We start from the raw sequence: 17,618 nt of genomic DNA, 5'->3' as shown, positions 1-17,618 counted from the left end.
CTATCTTAATGGGGCTACTCTGACCTAGTTCACCTCCGAACTAGAGAGCTATCAGCAATGTTTTCTCGCTTTTACTAGCCAAGACGAAGCTGAGGTTTCCTTCTGGCCTCTAAATCAGAATGCAGTCATGCAGTCACTTTAGAGCCAGAGGGAAGAGAACAAGCCTATCCTACATGTGTCATGCTAAAAGCAAACATCTGGCTAATGCTTTTACATGCCCATTGCTATGCCTGTTGCTAAATTCATTACCACTTTTAACTCCGCGGGTTGCATCAGATTGCAATATTTGGACCAGCAGCTAGAGATATTATTCTCCTCTTCTTTTAATGACTAGGAAACTGTTAGGATAACATCACTCATGAGAACACTCTTTGTTGGTTTAACGGGAGGGTTTGCAGAAGCCAAGCTGAACCACAGGAGAGTTCAAGCAAAAAGACCCAGAAATGCATTTCTGACCTTTCATGGGGAGGTCAGGGAAGGCTGAGCTGATTATCAATGTGTTGAAACAGGCATAAGGAGATGTCCTCCTCCTGCTATCAGTGCTGCCGTAGAATTCCACTTTGTGATGGATTACATTTGATCAGAAGGAAAAAGTGAGGCATACAGAAGAGATGTAACTCTCTCAGCCCCCAGTGACCCATGCTAAAGACCCAAAAAGGTCCTTAAGATTATGAAGCAAAGAAGTGGCTGAGCTCAGTCCAGCCTTTGCACAATCCCAGGTAGCACAGGAGTTCACCAAAAGGCCACATTCGGAGCACAAGCACTGGGTAAGCAAGCAAAGCCCGGCCTGGCTGGTGTTGCATGTCACTAGAACTGGCAAGACAAACCTCTGCCAGGGGGAATTTTGTTTCAGCTGGATGAAGAAGAAAGCCAGCTGGGCAGCATCTTGCTATATTGGGCCAAATTTCTCAGAAGATGCAAAACAGGATGGTGCCATTATTTCTGTGAGGGACAAGGTGTCAGAATTTGTTCCCAGAGGGCTGGTAAATGTCCGTATTTGTACTGAAAGTGACTACAGGAACAAGCTTACGTTAGGCATTGCCACCCGCTATTGGCATTAAAAGCAAGAAAAAGGATGATGCACTGTGGTTTTTACTCCCCACACCCCCTTTGCTTTGCAAACATTTCATGGAGACAAGACACTCGTGTGCTTTTATCCAAGTACAAGCTCAACTTCCACTGTTTAAAATTTGGCTTCTGTAATATGCACAGCATTAAATCGAAAAGGAAACAGAAAACCCACCACCAGCAAATAGGAGACAAACAAAGCTATTAATGCAAGAGAGATTTTCTTCCAGGTGAGGTTTTCACAGTGAGCCATCCTCAGGTCATGGCTATATCTACATCATGTGTGCTTGCCCACAGGTAGCTGGCTTCAAGCACACATTTTATTGACTCCTACCTCCAGGTGGACATGAAGTGAGGAAGCCAGTCAGAGGGTGAAATCGCTTAATGCCACAGAAATAAATAAGCCCAACTTTTATTCCTCATCCTCTAACATTTTAGGTGGCTTATAAAAAAAAAACAAAACGACACTCACATTGAACCCAGATCTTTTTAATCTGTCACGAGGTAGCTGCTAAAGTAACTCTGGTTATTTCTAACTGAAGGCAAAGTTGAGGAACAGGACCCAGCTTGCAGAGTTTAATTTTAGTCTGAACCTACGCCACTCATTTTCATGCCATGTATTTATATTTGTTTGTATTTACTTGTGCTAAATTAGAGGGTGGAAGCTTGGGAGGTCCCTGTGTTCATTTAAGAAAGCAAACAAGCTACTGGGAGAAATTACAATGTGACTTGAATTTATAGAAATAGTATATATTTATTTCTATTTCTATTCATATTTATATTTCTACTTATATTTATATTTATGCGTCATGCAAAACTGAATTACCAAAAGGTTTTAGGCTGGTGGGCTTTATTGGAATCAAGGTCATTACCTTGCTTCTAAAGCACACTCCTGGCCTGGACTAACCCACATCGGTCAACCCACCCTTCTGCCAACAGAGCAACCCCACCACCACCCAATGTCACCTTCTGCCCTACGTGCTTCTCTCCTTGTGGCCGCACCGTTTTCCCCCTCCTCCTGCCCTGCCGTCCCCTTTGCCCACATTCTCTTGTGCCCTCGTGTCCAGGATGACACATGGACAGGTCTATTATAGCAGGACCGAGCTCGGAGGTGGCTTCGCATGCATGCACCATCCCAGACACCCTGTTGTCTCCAAACCCAAAGATCCTCACGCCCTGCAAGTGTCCCCTGCTCCTGATTGCCGCAGGGAAGTCCTCAAGCCAAACACGCAGATCCTCTTTGCTAATCCTCCCCTCCTCCTAGTGCTCCTGACTTCTCCATTCCTCTATCCAACTTCTATATCCCCTGTTTATTTAAACAGCAGCTGTTGGGACAGTGACCTTCTCAAGTTTTGTGGTTATCTTATGGTTGCTGGGATGGAGCACTGTCATGACAACTTCTCTGTGTAGGCAAAGTCCTAGTTTGGCCTCCTTTTCCAAAAGTTGCTTCTCAGGACTTTTATTTATGAGCAAAAGAGTCAACCATGAGAGGCAGGCCTTCACAAATCAGAAGGGCTTTGGTTCAGGACTTTAACCGTACCTGCCATTTAGGGCAGCTGACAGTCTGAATTTCTAACTGGTAGGAAAAAAATACAGTAATGGCAAATAAATGCTGATGTGAAATTGGGGGAAGTGAAATTTCTCAAGGAAACAAAACTGCCAACAGAAATATTTTTCTGTGATAACAGAGAAACCTTTTGTTGCATTTTTGACCTTTTGTAGCATTTTTATTTATGCATTTCATTCTGCTGTGATTTATCTTTTAAGCTGTTATTTATTTTATTTTATACATCAGTGACTGCTCTTTTTACATCATCATTAGCAATTGTTCTGCTAATTGCTAATTCTGTTAGTAATTTCTGAAGTAATCGGCCTTATGTTTTACTCGTTCCCCCCCTGAAAAAAAGTGGTTTGAAATGCGGATCTAAAATGTTCTTCTTGGTATTTAAGTACTTTATTATATGGCTCTTAACAGAGAAAAAAAAAACAAAAAAAGAACATCCCTGAGGAATGCTTCATTTTGAACACATCAACATTCCCACTGAAATAACAAACACGTCCAACCAGCCCTATAAACCACACTTATCTGCTTGTTCTATCTACCCATCCCACCTGCCTTGGCTGCCCAGATATCAGCGTGGCACTCAGAACTCTTCTCCTTGAACACAAAAAAACCTGGCATCTTTCCTTGGCTCCCATCCACTGTCTTAGGCTGTGTCTGAGATTTGGGGTGGAGGCTTGCTCCTTCCGAAATGCCTGTAGCCCGTGCATGTCGATGGGCACCGATTGCTGATGGCCTGAAAGATGCTTTGCCACCTTGTTTCATGCCACCTCTCGTTTTGAGTTCGGAGGGGCTCCTGTTAGCTTCAGCCTCGCTTCCCTCCACTTGCTGTGTCAGCTCTTGCGCCCAGGAAGCCAAAGGAATTTCTGCTCCTGAGAGTCTTCACTGTTAATCACAGCCAGGCTCTGTAACAGCACTTCCATTGCACTAAGAGAGTGGTCAGAAATAAGGAGTTAATGTGCTTGGTAACCCTTTTCCTTTCCTTCCTTTTTTTCTTTTTACCTTTATTTTGCCTTTTTCTATTCAGTTGCCCCAAAATCAAATTAAAACCCGTAAGAGGAAGGTAATAAATTACTCTCCATGTTAGCTGGCAAAAAGCTGTGAAATAACAGCAAAGAAAGTTTTGGCTGGACCAAGGGAGACTTTCTAATTGAGATGATAGGGAGGCACTGGAGTCCACTGCAGGAGGAGAAAGCCACCATGAAGGGTGGGTTTGGAAGAGGCAACTCCATCCCTTGGGCATGGATGATGGTTGGACTTGATGATCTTGAAGGTGTTTTCCAACCTAAATGATTTTATGATTCTATGATCTTCAGTAAAGGGACGTGGGCCAGATCACCACTGTCCCTCCCACGCTTGGTCTGGGGACCACTGATGGCCACCAGAACTGCAGTAGGGTAGCAAACAGTGAAAAACCAAACCAAACCCAAAGCAGATATATTCACACGTACAGAGGACAAAACTAGGAAATGTAGTAAATGCAGTAACGGTGTTGATGTGGCAGTGGCTGGGATGGTTCGAGGGTGTGGGAAGGCAAGGGGAAAGGGAAGGTCGCTTGTCTGGGCAATTTTAGGGAGGTGTTACAAGAGGATTGTCTGATTTTCTTTTCCCCCACCTTTATCAATCAGCTAATAAAAGCTATTTCCTCTCCTTATCCTCCTCGTCTCATTAATTAAGACATAAACATTCAAAGCCTAGCCTGATCTTCCTAGACTTCAACTAAAATTGCAACAATACAACAATACCATTAAAATATACATTCTTCACACGATCTTCACAACCCTCACAAAAAGAATTCCCCCACCAAAGTCAAAATAACATCATCACAACACCGACAAAGGTGGACAATTTATGCACACTCCACCCCTCGTTCTTTAGCCACAATTAAAAGAAAAATTTCCCACAACTCTAATGCTCTTTGGCAGTGTCCAGTCCATGTTTTCCCCATCACCTCTCCCAGTTGCGGTCCTTATCTTGATTTTCTCAAGAGCCCCGCGTTGAGCACCAAAAGGGACAGCAGTACAGGTTTGAATCATCCCTTGCAATCACTTCTAGCCCGTTTTTTAATATGCTTGAAGACCTGGGGTCAGCTGGACACAGGAGCGAGCAGAGCTAACTAACCTCCAGCTGGACATGGCCTCAGAGGGACATGTAGCAAAGACCGATCCCGGCTTCCTAGAGGATTTTGTGATGTCCTCCCCAAGGCAAGGCAAGCCCACCTTTACAATCACTTAAATATTATCATTTCAGCTCTGTTCTGCACTGAATGCGAGCAGGATCCATCTCTCCCAGCTCTGGACCCGAGAGATGCTGCAGGCAGCTCCACCGCGGCTAATTTTCCTTTGCAGAGCAAGGGTGTACCCAGGGCACCGCTCTCCGTGGTGTACCTCGCGTAAATCTGGAGTACATGCAAACGTTGATCAAAATCCTTTAAGCTGTGGTCTTCTGCGCTGAAAAAAAAATGCCTTTCCTTTTCAAGAGTCAGGCGTAACTTGCAATTACAGCGTGACAAACACTGTTCATCAGGTGTACGTGTCTTTCTTTTAATTTAAAAAGCCCTGTTCACAGCACTATATGGCACTACCCAAGTCCTAGGATAAACTCTGCCCAAACTGGTAAAAAAACTTTTAAAAAAGGGAGGAAAGAGATGTAATACGTCAAGAGGGGAAGGCGCTGTACGTCCTTCCAGCTCAAACCCAACAGATTGGCAAGGTCCCGGGTGCTCGCAGATCTCCGTCTGTGTTTACTTCAAGCCCTTCAGTTCCTCCATGCAGACCTACTCGAACACTTCCATTCGGGTTTACGAGCATTAGTATAAACCTGTTCTTCATTGGTTTAAATTAACCGTAATAGCCCTGGTTTAGACTGAAACAAGGAGACAGATGGAAAGCAACGAGGTAACTGGATCTTAATGAGTTGATGTTCATTAGCTGAGCCGCAATGACAGCATGGGACGTGCTCCCTCCCTGCCCTGCTTGGGAGGCCAAAGGCATCAGTGCAACCCCAAAGAATTTATGCATGGTTGGGGCAGGTCCGTCAGCCCTGAGCAGCACACGAGGTGACAACCCCCAGCCTTACCCCCCCCCCCCCCCAAAAAAAAGTGCACCTTCAGCTCAGCTATCCCATCCCTGCATCCCATTCGAACCCTGCAGTCCAGGCCAGCTCAAGCCTCTCGGCAACGTGGGCAAGTTGGCTTTGGAGAGGTCAGGAGAGGAGGAGAGCTCACCCAGGGAGGGCGAGATGGAAGGCGGATGCAATCTTCACCCTACTGACATTTCCTACCACGTCATTTGGGAAAAACCTTTCTTTTGTGACAAAAAAGGTGGTTAAAATCCTGCTGTGCATGAGAAGCTCAGTCCAGCCTTAACTTCGGAGAAAGGCACATGTTTTCTTTATCTCTGTATGTCACTGGGTAGATTAGATGAGATATATTTATCTAGACAGCAATCTGTGTAGCTGCAAAGATACAGCTACAAAATTCCATGGGTTGAGATCATCCCATGCTGAGTTTAGCATCCCAGTAAGAAGCGATACTTCATTTTGGTGGTTGACATGTTTTCATCAAAACATAAGGAAAATGAGTAATTTGACCTCAAGTGTTGGGTGTTTGGGCTTTTCTTTTTTTTTTTTTTTTTCAGTTCACATTAAAAAAAATTTAAAGGGTTTGATGGGTGGGTTTTTTTAAGACAACCATCCTTTTGAACATATTCCTTGTACAGTACTTGTTTCTGTTTGCTTGTATTTTCCAGTTGCTCTACTTTGCATGTTCCCAGCAGGGTCAAAAACCCAGGTCTAGGAAGGAGGGTGAAATCTTAAGGAAGAGAAAAGTGCATGAAAGATATAAGGAAGATGAGAAATGTGCCATTTCCTGCAGTGACTGTCAAGGAAAATAAGGGAATAAATATACTGTTATGGTTTTTTGTCCACTCTCATATTCAGTGAATCAACGGATCTCCCGTGCTCTGACAGAGCAACAGTTAAATCACCTCACTGTCCACTTGGACTGCCCTTTAAAATCATTTTTTTTTAAGAAAGAAGAGTTGAAAAATCATGGATAAACACACTCCAAGGAAATATTTCCTGTGTACAGTAGAAAGGAGCAGAGGGAGAGCCCCTGTTCAACACTGGGGTCAGTCCCCATTGCAACGTATGGAGGCAGGAGAGTAGGGTCACTGGGAGGAAACCAGTATAAACAGGATCTGCTTTTATCAGTGGGAAAAAAACCCAACTCTGTTCAAATTAGCCAGAAATATGCGCCTATATGTTTTAATTACAAGCTGCCGTTTCCAAGTCTTGCAGCAGGGTTAAGTCACAGACACGGAGCTGCCGATCACACGCTGTCCCTGAACGCAAGACACTGATTGTCCCTTCTGCTTTTGGAAAAAAAACTAGCGAGGGGCAGCCCATGCTCAGGGCCTGAGCAATGACACCTGGGCTGGAGAGGCAGGACGGGAGAACCAGGGTTAGCATGGGAAGGATGCTTGCTGGAAGCCCTGGATGCAGGGCAAAAAAGGACACCTGCCAGCCTCGCAGGGCATCCTCCTGGGGGGGATGCTGGTGCTGGGGGGGGGACCTGCCAGCCTTGCAGGACATCTGCTTGGGGGGATGCTGGGGCTCAGGGGGGGACCTGCCAGCCTTGGAGGGCATCCTCCTGGTGGGATGCTGGGGCTGGGGGGGGGGGACCTGCCAGCCTTGCAGGACATCTTCTTGGGGGATGCTGGAGCTGGGGGGGGGGACCTGCCAGCCTTGCAGGACATCTTCTTGGGGGGATGCTGGTGCTGGGGGGGACCTGCCAGCCTTGCAGGGCATCCTCCTGGTGGGGACGCTGGGGCTGAGGGGGGGACCTGCCAGCCTTGCAGAGCACCATCCTGGCGGGATGCTGGTGCTGGGGGGGGGACCTCCCAGCCTTGCAGAACATCCTCCTGGGGGGATGCTGGAGCTGGGGGGGGGGGGGACCTGCCAGCCTTGCAGGGCATCCTCCTGCAGGGATGCTGGGGGGGACCTGCCAGCCTTGCAGGACATCTTCTTGGGGGATGCTGGAGCTGGGGGGGGGGGGGGGACCTGCCAGCCTTGCAGAACATCTTCTTGGGGGGATGCTGGTGCTGGCGGGGGGGACCTGCCAGCCTTGCAGGGCATCTTCTTGGGGGGATGCTGGGGCTGAGGGGGGACCTGCCAGCCTTGCAGGACATCTTCTTGGGGGGACGCTGGTGCTGGGGGGACCTGCCAGCCTTGCAGGACATCCTCCTGGCGGGATGCTGGAGCTGGGGGGGGACCTGCCAGCCTTGCAGGACATCCTCCTGGTGGGATGCTGGAGCTGGGGGGGGGACCTGCCAGCCTTGCAGGACATCTTCTTGGGGAGACACTGGTGCTGGGGGGGACACCTGCCAGCTTTGCAGGACATCTTCTTGGGGGGACGCTGGTGCTGGGGGGGACCTGCCAGCCTTGCAGGACATCTTCTTGGGGAGACACTGGTGCTGGGGGGGGGACCTGCCAGCTTTGCAGGACATCTTCTTGGGGGGACGCTGGTGCTGGGGGGGGACCTGCCAGCCTTGGAGGGCATCTTCTTGGGGGGATGCTGGTGCTGGGGGGGGACCTGCCAGCCTTGGAGGGCATCCTCCTGGCGGGATGCTGGGGCTGGGGGGGGACCTGCCAGCCTTGCAGGACATCTTCTTGGGGGGACGCTGGTGCTGGGGGGGACCTGCCAGCCTTGCAGGACATCTTCTTGGGGGGACGCTGGGGCTGGGGGGAGACCTGCCATCCTTGCAGAGCACCCTCCTGGTCCCGGCAACCACGGCTCTGGGGGGTCTCCAGTGCGAAGGTGCAGCCCCCAGCAGCGCAGCGCCCGGACCCCCCGGGGCTGGGCTGGGTTGGGTTGGGGGGGGGGGGCCGGGGCCCCGCCCGCGCCGGCGGGCAAACCCTGCACTATGCTGCCCCCTGGCGGCCGCGGCGGGACGGCTGCACCCCCGCCGTACCCCCCCCCCCCCCCCGCCCAGGGATATCGGCACCCCGGTGCTGTGTGCCCCCCCCCCCCCCACACACGAGTGGGCGCCTGCCCATCCGTGGGGGGGGGGGGTGCCTGCTGCCCCCTCCCCGAGTGGGTGCTTGCCCCCCAAGCGCGTGCCTGCCCCCTCCGTCTTTTCCTGCCCCCCCCCCCCAGGTTGTGCCCCCATCCTCCCGAGTGGGTGCCTGCCCCTCGCCCCCCCCCCCCCTCACATCTTCTTGCCTCCCCTCGCAAGCGCCCGGCGCTGCTGCCGCCTCCTCCTCCTCTTCCTCCTCCTCCTCCTCCTCCTCCTCCTCCTCTGGCGGCACCTGACGCGCGGGGCTCCCGACAACACCCCCCCCCCCCCCGGCCCGGCTCCCCCCTCCCTCCCTCCCTTCCCTCCCCTCGCCTCTCCCGGAGCTCTCCCGTCCGAGCGGGAAGACGAGCGGAGCCATCCCGAGCGCTGCCGGCCGCTACCCAACGCAGCCCCCCCCCCCCCCCCCCCCCCCCTCACCCTACACGGAGTATGAGAGGGCAGCGGGGGGGCACGGACCTCGCTGCCCCCCCGGGAGGGCAGGCGGAGGGGCTGAGGGGAGGAGAGAGCCGGTGGTGGGGAGGGGGACAGCACGGTCGGGTGGCGTGAAGGGGGGCTGTGGTGGTGGAGGGGGGGAGAACGGGGAGGGGGGGGGGGGGGCGGTGAGGAGAAGCGGATCCTGCCCGCCTTCCATCCCTCCATCCCGGCCGGGGGGGAGCGAGTCTTGGCCCGCTGTGGTGGTCGGGGTGGGGGGAGCGAGGTGCTGAGCGAGTCTTGGAGGGGGCTGCGGGGATCATGCCGGGGGGGCTGCGCCTCGGCATCGCTTTCTCGTCGCCCTCCATGGAGCCCGGACTTTTTTTACAATGACTTTCCCTGAGCTGAGTAATGGCAGCTTGAGTGGGAACCGGACGGGACAGGGCAGCCAAAGCGGTGCCAACCGGTCCTGGGGGCTGCAAGGTGAGGAGACCCCCGAGGGTAACGGCACCACGCTGACTTTCGCCTTGGACGTGCAGGCTGTGGGCGTCGGGGTCTTCCTGGCCGTCTTCATCCTCTCGGCCATCGTGGGGAACATCCTCGTCATCCTCTCGGTGGCTTGCAACCGGCACCTGCAGACGGTCACCAACTACTTCATCGTCAACTTGGCCATCGCCGACCTTCTCCTCAGCACCACCGTGCTGCCCTTCTCGGCCACCTTGGAGGTGCTGGGCTTCTGGGTGTTTGGGCGCATCTTCTGCAACATCTGGGCGGCGGTGGACGTGCTGTGCTGCTCCGCCTCCATCATGAGCCTGTGTATCATCTCCGTGGACAGGTACATCGGCGTCAAGTACTCCCTCAAGTACCCCACGATCATGACCGAGAGGAAGGCGGGGGTCATCCTCGTGGTGGTCTGGCTCTCGTCCATGGTCATCTCCATCGGGCCGCTGCTGGGATGGAAGGAGCCGCCACCGCCGGATGAGAGCATCTGTAGCATCACAGAGGAGCCGGGCTATGCCCTGTTCTCCTCCCTCTTCTCCTTCTACCTGCCCCTCATGGTCATCCTGGTGATGTACTTCAGGATCTACGTGGTGGCCAGGAGGACCACCCGGAGCTTGGAGGCAGGGGTGAAGAAGGAAAGGAATAAATCCATGGAAGTGGTACTGCGCATCCACTGCCGCAGCGTGCTGGAGGAGCCTCTCTCCAGCACCCGGAGCAAGGGGCACAACTTCAGGAGCTCCCTCTCTGTGCGGCTCCTCAAGTTCTCCCGTGAGAAAAAAGCAGCCAAGACTCTCGCCATCGTCGTGGGTGTTTTCATCCTCTGCTGGTTCCCCTTCTTCTTCGTCCTGCCTTTTGGTAAGTGACCCCAGCCCCCATCCCGGCCCCGCTGCCCATGGCTGAGCCCCTGGGAACCTGTTCCTTGGGACAAACTTTCAGGACACAACTCGTGCATGGAGGTGAGGGATAGGTAACTGGTAGGTGAATAAACCAGCAATGAATTAATTCAATTAATTAACACTTATTCAATATTTATTAATCAGAGTCACATAATCAATCAGAGTAAATAGCAAATGAATAAAATAGCAGCATACTAATTGGTTTAATTAATTCATTCTGCATTCAGCAGTTTAATTAATGAAGTTCAAGCTAAGGAGGAAGCAGCTCTGCTTCAAACAGGCTATAATTATGGCACAGTGGTCTCCAAACAGCTTTGCCGTCCCTGCTCCCAGCCTCCCTTTCTCCCAATTTGGGGGAGGGCACCTGGATCTGCCTCCGTGGGCCCAGGGCTCCCACCTCTGCTGTGAACTGGTGAAGATGTTGGAGAGGAGTGAGGTTTGACCCCCCCGAGGACCTTGTCAGAGTCTGAAGCAGAAGTCTTACTGACTTCCCAGGATGCCAATGTTGTGCAGGGACCTGGAGCAGGACCAGGTCTTATCTACAAGGGTGATGGTCCTGGGTGATTTCCCAGGACTGATCCACCTCCTCCAGGAGTCCTGCCCTCAGCTCCTGACCCTGTCATGGTGCCCGTGTCGCTGGGTGCTCGTTTGGGCTTGTTTGACGGGTTGTCCTCTAAAGTTTTGGCAAGTTTTTTTCCCCGGCTGAAAAGAATGCAGCCCCCTGCCTGCAGAGGAGGCTGAGCGGGCACAGAGCCCGCCGGGGAACGTCCAAAGCAACATCCCCTTCCAGCACCAGCGCTGCCCGTGGCCCATGAAGTGCAGGAAAGCCAGTGCTGTTCATCACCACCTCATCTAACAACAGGCACCCAACTCACGGGACCTGATTAACCCTCTGGAGTGGTGTAGCTAAACCTAGGGGAAAAAAAAAAAAGATTAAAATAACTTCTGAATATTGACAACAGCCTTTGCGCAGAGCTCGGCAAAGCCGAGGTCTGTCACTCCATCTGTTGGGTGGGATCCACATGTCCCACGGCCGACCGGGGACTTGTGTCCAACTAACCCTGCAGCCAGGGAAATGTTATAGCTAGTTCTGCACTTTTTCTCAGGATTTTTCAAATCCTCTTGCTTGAGGCTGCCTCTCAAGTCAATGAATGGAAACAGCATCATGACCGCAGGACTGATTTTGACCTGCTGAGGAGGTTTTGATCTCCCTCCAGCGTTGTGGCTGTCCCCCTGGGGACAGCTGGAGCCCAAGGCCGTTACGCACCTAATTGAGGCCACACAATCCCCACCTGCCCTCCAGTGGGATAATTCACCAGGACCGATGGTGCCTTGGGAGCTGGGGTGTCCCTAGGGTGCTGGATGAGGGTTGTGGGTGTCTGGTCTCACCATGCTGCTGTCTTGTACCTCTTTGCTTCAGTTTCTCTCTCTGGGTGAGGGTGGTATTTGGTGAGACTATCTCAGCCCTCCATAGGGCTGAAATTGCTGCTGTGAAGAGTTTTCACCTTATGTGAGCACGGGAGCTCACGGTATAACTCAGGCAGGGAGCAGCAAGGCTGCAGTGAACTTCTCTCACTACCAGACCCGAGACGAATTATCCCATCTGACCGTGCCTCAGTTTCCCTTTCATTGATCAGGTGCATTGGGAGATTTTTGTAGCCTGCAAATAAATAGTTTGGGAATTGTGGGGCTCAGGGAGGTGCCAGCACCCGAAGGCTGAGCTCTCTGGGCAGCCCCGGTCTGATACTTGCCTCCTTGGCTGATCAGGCGGGCAGGAACCAGCTCCGAACCTCATTTGCACCTTTACACCTTACAGCTAATGAAGCTGGGAGTTGGGATCCTGTTCCTCTGAGTTATTCCCAGTACTTGAAAATAGGGAACAAACATCATGCAAGACTTTAAAGTAGAAAAAAATATTTTATTTTGGTTTACGATACCTGTTCTCCCTTGAAACCCTTGAACCAGCTTCCCCACTGATGTAAATCACTACCCCTGCACTGAAGTTAAAGGAGATTTGCTGATTTACACCAGCTAAAAATCCAAACTTCATTCTTTAAGTACCTCCCATGAACCCGTTTGCTTCCTCCAAGCACACAACTTGCCAAGTTCTTTATAAACATGGCTTTGATCTTTACTTCCTGCTGTATTATATGTACAATATAAACACAGCAAAAGTTCATTTATTTTGTGACTACAAAATATGCTGCCTTTTATTTCACCCCCCTTTTATTAATTGCAATTTCCTATTCAAATCTGAGAATCATTCAATGCTATCTAGAAGGAGAACAGAAACTTCTACAAGGTCTAATCTCTGATTTTACAGCTCAGGAGACAGGTCTGTAACTCAGAGAAATCAGCAAAGTTCGCTGTAAACTCACAAACTGAAACATGCTGGGGCCAATTCTCCTTGAAAAGGAGATTGTAAATGGTTAATTAGAATGGCTTTTTTATTTGCTTGTTAGACAAACTTACGCGAAATAATTTGGGGCCAAGTGGAAATAATATTGATACACATTTTCAACGAAAATGAAACACTCGTGAGAAACAAAGTTCACTTTCAATTGAAGTGAAACGTAGTGTTTCAATGTAAGAGTGAATGGAAGTTTATTAAAAATGAATACTCAGATGCATTTCAAAATGAACTGTCACATTAAAATGAAATGAATAAGTAAGATCTATTTTCTTCTCAAAATATTGAAATGCTTTGGCTTTTTTTTTTCTATTTGACATGAATTTGCAAGAAGTTGTCATTGACTTACACTGTTGACTGACTGTTGTCTGATTATACTTTTTAGGGATAAGTAAATCTGTCAACTGAAAAAAGACTCCCAGCTCTACTTAGCATTGACTTAGCACTCAGAAACTTCAGTACTGGCTCTGTGTGTCTGTGTGAGTCTGCACACATCTTTGCAACTCCGTGCAGAACAGTTTGCACTTTAGTTACACAGGAGTAATGTTTATCACATCAGTGTTGAGAAGCTGAAATAACCAATAATTTTAAATAGCAGGACCTATGTACGTGCCAAATGTTGTCAGCCATTTCTCCATGCTCGAATAATCTACAAAGAATCTTCTTTAAATCAGCTCAAACTCCCCAATACCTCCACAGTCTATTTATCAGCTGAGTAATTTAGCTCACTCTTGGATTTGTGATATACATCCCCAAGCACAGGATGCCACCACCAGGAGTTCTAACACAATTAACAGTTTCTGCAGCTAATGAGACTCTTTAAGCAGCTGGTTGTTCAACAAGAGATGAGATCCTAATTACCCACATAAGTCTTGTGTGGGTTGTATCTTTTGCTGGGTGTGCAGTAGAGCCCTACCAAGCTGCTTTGCCTGGGGATCCTGGGTGGTGGTTGCGTGGTTTATGCCAGGGTGCCTCTTCCCTTAGCAAAGACCTGTTGAGAAAACATAACTGGAGGCTTCTCAGAGATGTGGGCCAGGAGTTTAAGGGTGTTTTGTAGGATGGGATTCATCTCCCTTTAGTTGTTTCAGACATCTGTGCCTTTATTTCAGCTAGTCATAGCATCAAGGAGATGCTAGTTGGAAGGGACCGCTGAAGGTCCAACTCCCTCTCTGAGCAACACCAATACCAGGTGGATCAGTCATATTCACCCAAATCTCCACCTTTATCAGAGAGTGCCTGAAGGTGTGACTCACCTGACATATTTTGGACATCCTCCTTAGGATGAGATGAATTGTGATATCAACCTGCCTCTTCCTCCCCCTTGACTACAAAAGCAGCCAGGGGCAGCTAACCAGGTGACGGTGTCTGTGCTGCAGGTATTTGCAGAGAGGTGGGATGTATCCTAGTCTGGATTTTTTTTAAGTCTAATGGAGGCAAGATGCCCAGGTGAGAGAAAGCTCAATCCTGTGTCAGCTCAAGCCTTTATTAGAGAGAACAGAGAGAGAAGCTCTCTCTTAAGTCACACAACCATAGAGGCTTCACTGGCTCTTCTGCTAATGGAAACCCCTGCTAAAAGTTAGGTGCTGGATTTGTCCTTGCAGTAGGACATCTACGCAAAGGGTCAAGGAAGCAGAACCTGCTATACAACACCTATAGATAGATAGTCACCTGCTTTCTCAAACCTGATGCAGGAGAAAGGAAGGAAGGAAGAATAAGAGGAGGGATGGAGCCCTGCTCCCCAGACACTCTTCTGTGTCTGGGGAGCATGCAAAGACAATGTGGGACCCCAAATGGGACCATCTCAGGAGTGGATGCAAAGACCTTCTCCATCATCACCCCAGAAGCATCTAAGAGGAAACAACCATCCCTTGGGATGCACTAGCCAGTACCCAGGATGGCGATTTACACACCTCAGTGGCCCTTGTTTTTTAAGAAGCATGGTCTAGTCTGGGTGGTGGGCACCCATGTTTGTTATTCTGTGGATTTGGTTAGAAATCAAGACCAGTGTGAGAAAGGCACAGCAGCACCCATAGCTAGTGCCACACAAGGACGAAGGCCACAACCCAAGGCTCCCTTCACTCTGTCCCTCCACAAGCAGGAGGTTACCCAGACAAGGAATGACTTATGAGATCCCTCAGGATGAGCAAAGCCCTCCATATTCATGATCTTATGTTTGCCTTGGGGTGGTGACTTGCCTGTGTTTGCAGTGGAAGCTGGTGCTCATTTCCAGCTATGATTCAGAAAAACAGTGTGCTGGCTTTTTTACCTGCATCCTGAAGGAAAGGCAGCTGCTACGCAAACCAGGCTCAGAAAGGTCTCCTTCAAGCCAAAACAAAAATATTTTTGTAGATTCTGTTTTCCATAGGACAGAAGTCCTTTCATAAAACATTTTGCAGAAGACGGGCTCACAGAGGCATTGCAGTGCTCAAGCTTTGGTAACTGTCGCTTGTAAAATAAATGATGGGGAAGGCAATGTAGGTAGAAGCATATTTTAGATGTGACCAAGTCTGTTCTGGTAGAAGTGGAGAACCTAATTCTGTTCTGGCAGAGGAGGATTTAGCATGGTTTCCTAAGAAAAAAAGGGCTTATGTCATCACTCTGTGCCAGTGTGCATGTAAGCCTTTCCCTACCACCTGATGAACTCTTTCATCAAACTCAATCACTTTTGAGAAAGTTGCTAAAAGTCCTCAATATACCAAGGTCCTATAAAAATAGGCAGACGGGTAAAGGAGTGGGAACTTTTATACTGTCTCTCACAGAAGGAAGGTTGCAGAGTGAGCTCAGCCCCTGGTTAGACATCAGAAAATACTAAAAATCCACCACAAGACACAATTCCACAGAAAACCAAACTTCTTTAGTTTTATTGTGCACAGGAGGACCTGATCAAAAGTGTGATTTAAAAGGAGGAGGATGAAAGATAGACCATTCAATTACTTTGATTATCAGGGCAGTCTCTTGTATCTCCTGAAATTTTCTGAGTTATGGTGGAAGTGGCAGAATTGGCATGGAAAAAGGGATGGGCAACTGCTTTGGAATAATTAGCTATGGCCCAGACGATCAAATCAAACTGGAACAAGAGCAATTGCAGTGAACTATTCCATCGGCCACACGTCCCCCGTTGATCCTAGTCCACAGGAACCATACATTCATTAAAAATGCCAGCAGACACAGACACAGAGTCTCAAAAGCTGCTAAGTACCAGGCTCCAGTTTGATTTATTAGACAACATCCAGGCAAGAGGCAAGATTCTTCTCGTCTGCTTTGCACCACAGGATGTTTCCATCAAATGGGGTCATGCCAAATTAGCATAAATTCATTAAATCATAGGGGATGGATGGGTCTTCCAGCCCATCTCCCTTTCTCAGGGAAAGATCACTTGGCCCGAAACCATTCCTGACCTGTTTTTCAAGACTATTCTTAAAGCATTGCAGTGAGGGCAAATCCATTGCTTTCCCAGGCAAATTATACTGTTGCTTAAGAAATGTGAATTCTGCTTCTCTTTTTCCAGTTGATAGTGTCTGCAATAACATTAGGGCTGTGCTGCAGCGTGCCAGAATGTCATTCCTAGGGCACGATACCCGGGATGCATGTGGTGGGCATGGCACAGGGAACACGCGGGGGTGTACAGCCTGCTGGGACAGCACTGGAGGAATAGTCCAGGCACAGGGAACCTGGCTGGGAGTCATCTGCATTGATTGTGTCTGTCTAGAGATAATACTGTGGAAAAGCAACCTGTGAGCAGGGTTTCTCTCCAGGGAGAACATGTTGACCTCCTGCAGAAGGGCACAGGAGAGAATTGCAAGTAGGCACATGGATAATGAGCCTGTGAGTAAATTATATAGGTAAAGCATTTGACAGTGTTGATTCACTCCTTGTGCCCTAGTGCAGAAGGCGGCGGAGTGCAGAACAGGGGAATAGCCTATGTGTGTTTGGAAATAGCCAGCAAAAAATTATTTGAAGCCCAAATGAGTGCGTGTGGTTCCCTTCCTACTCATTACCCTGTGCAGAAGGCCAGAGGCAGACAGAGGGGTTTAGTACAGTTTTTGCTGTTGCAAGAGATGCAGCATTCCAGACCTCAAATAATGATTTGGGCACCCAAGACTGAACATATGCTTCGCCTCTGCCTGGCCAAAGTAATGCAGTGATTCACTGAAGTGACTGGGAATAGGACCCAGATCTCCCATGACCTATGTCCGGGATTACTCTGCTTCCAGTCCACCCACCGCACCACCAAATAAAACTATTTAAAGCCAAATGTCTGTTTTTATATCACAGCGCCTTGACGCATCTGGAGGCAGTTGCTATAATGGATGTACCACAAACAGGAAAAAAATAGATCTTGAAAAATTTAAAACTACTGTGATTCAGTGGGCAAAATGTTATAAAATCTTTCAACAGGAGTTCTGGAACCAATACCAAAATACACCATATAACATTAAATGCATCTGTATTAAGTTGAGTCTGACAGTTTTATTGTATTTGCACACACAAAACTTTGTCCTGGATATTCTGGGAAGGAGCTTTTAATTGGCCTGATCTATCTTCATTAATTTATATTTGGATAAATATTTGCTTATTAATTCTGATAATCGGGTTAATGAGATGTAACAAAGATTGAGTGGAAGGGTGGCGATGCTCTTTGGTGTGATCATGCAAGGTGGTTGTTTAATTTCTTGCTACCAGCTTGGTTTTGA

General features: G+C 49.3%; 1 protein-coding gene and 1 long non-coding RNA gene across 2 annotated transcripts in view; one reads left to right on the top strand and one right to left on the bottom strand.

Annotated features, from left to right (window-relative positions):
- Positions 1-2,822: 2,822 nt before the first annotated feature.
- Positions 2,823-7,210, bottom strand: LOC115346420. The gene is made up of 2 exons (XR_003925138.2): positions 4,245-7,210; positions 2,823-3,556 (listed from the first exon to the last, which is right to left on the bottom strand). It is a non-coding gene; the product is annotated as an uncharacterized LOC115346420 (long non-coding RNA).
- A 2,206-nt stretch (positions 7,211-9,416) lies between these two features.
- Positions 9,417-17,618, top strand: part of ADRA1D (adrenoceptor alpha 1D) — a 51,023-nt gene continuing 42,821 nt past the window's right edge. Inside the window, exon 1 of the mRNA XM_030025407.2 lies at positions 9,417-10,473. Coding sequence (XP_029881267.1) covers positions 9,507-10,473 — 967 coding nt within the window. The 5' untranslated portion in view covers positions 9,417-9,506. The remainder of the gene's footprint in view (positions 10,474-17,618) is intronic.

This window comes from Aquila chrysaetos, chromosome 1 (assembly GCF_900496995.4).
Source record: "Aquila chrysaetos chrysaetos chromosome 1, bAquChr1.4, whole genome shotgun sequence".
NCBI lineage: Eukaryota > Metazoa > Chordata > Aves > Accipitriformes > Accipitridae > Aquila > Aquila chrysaetos.
This window is presented reverse-complemented; position numbering and strand designations above follow the sequence as displayed.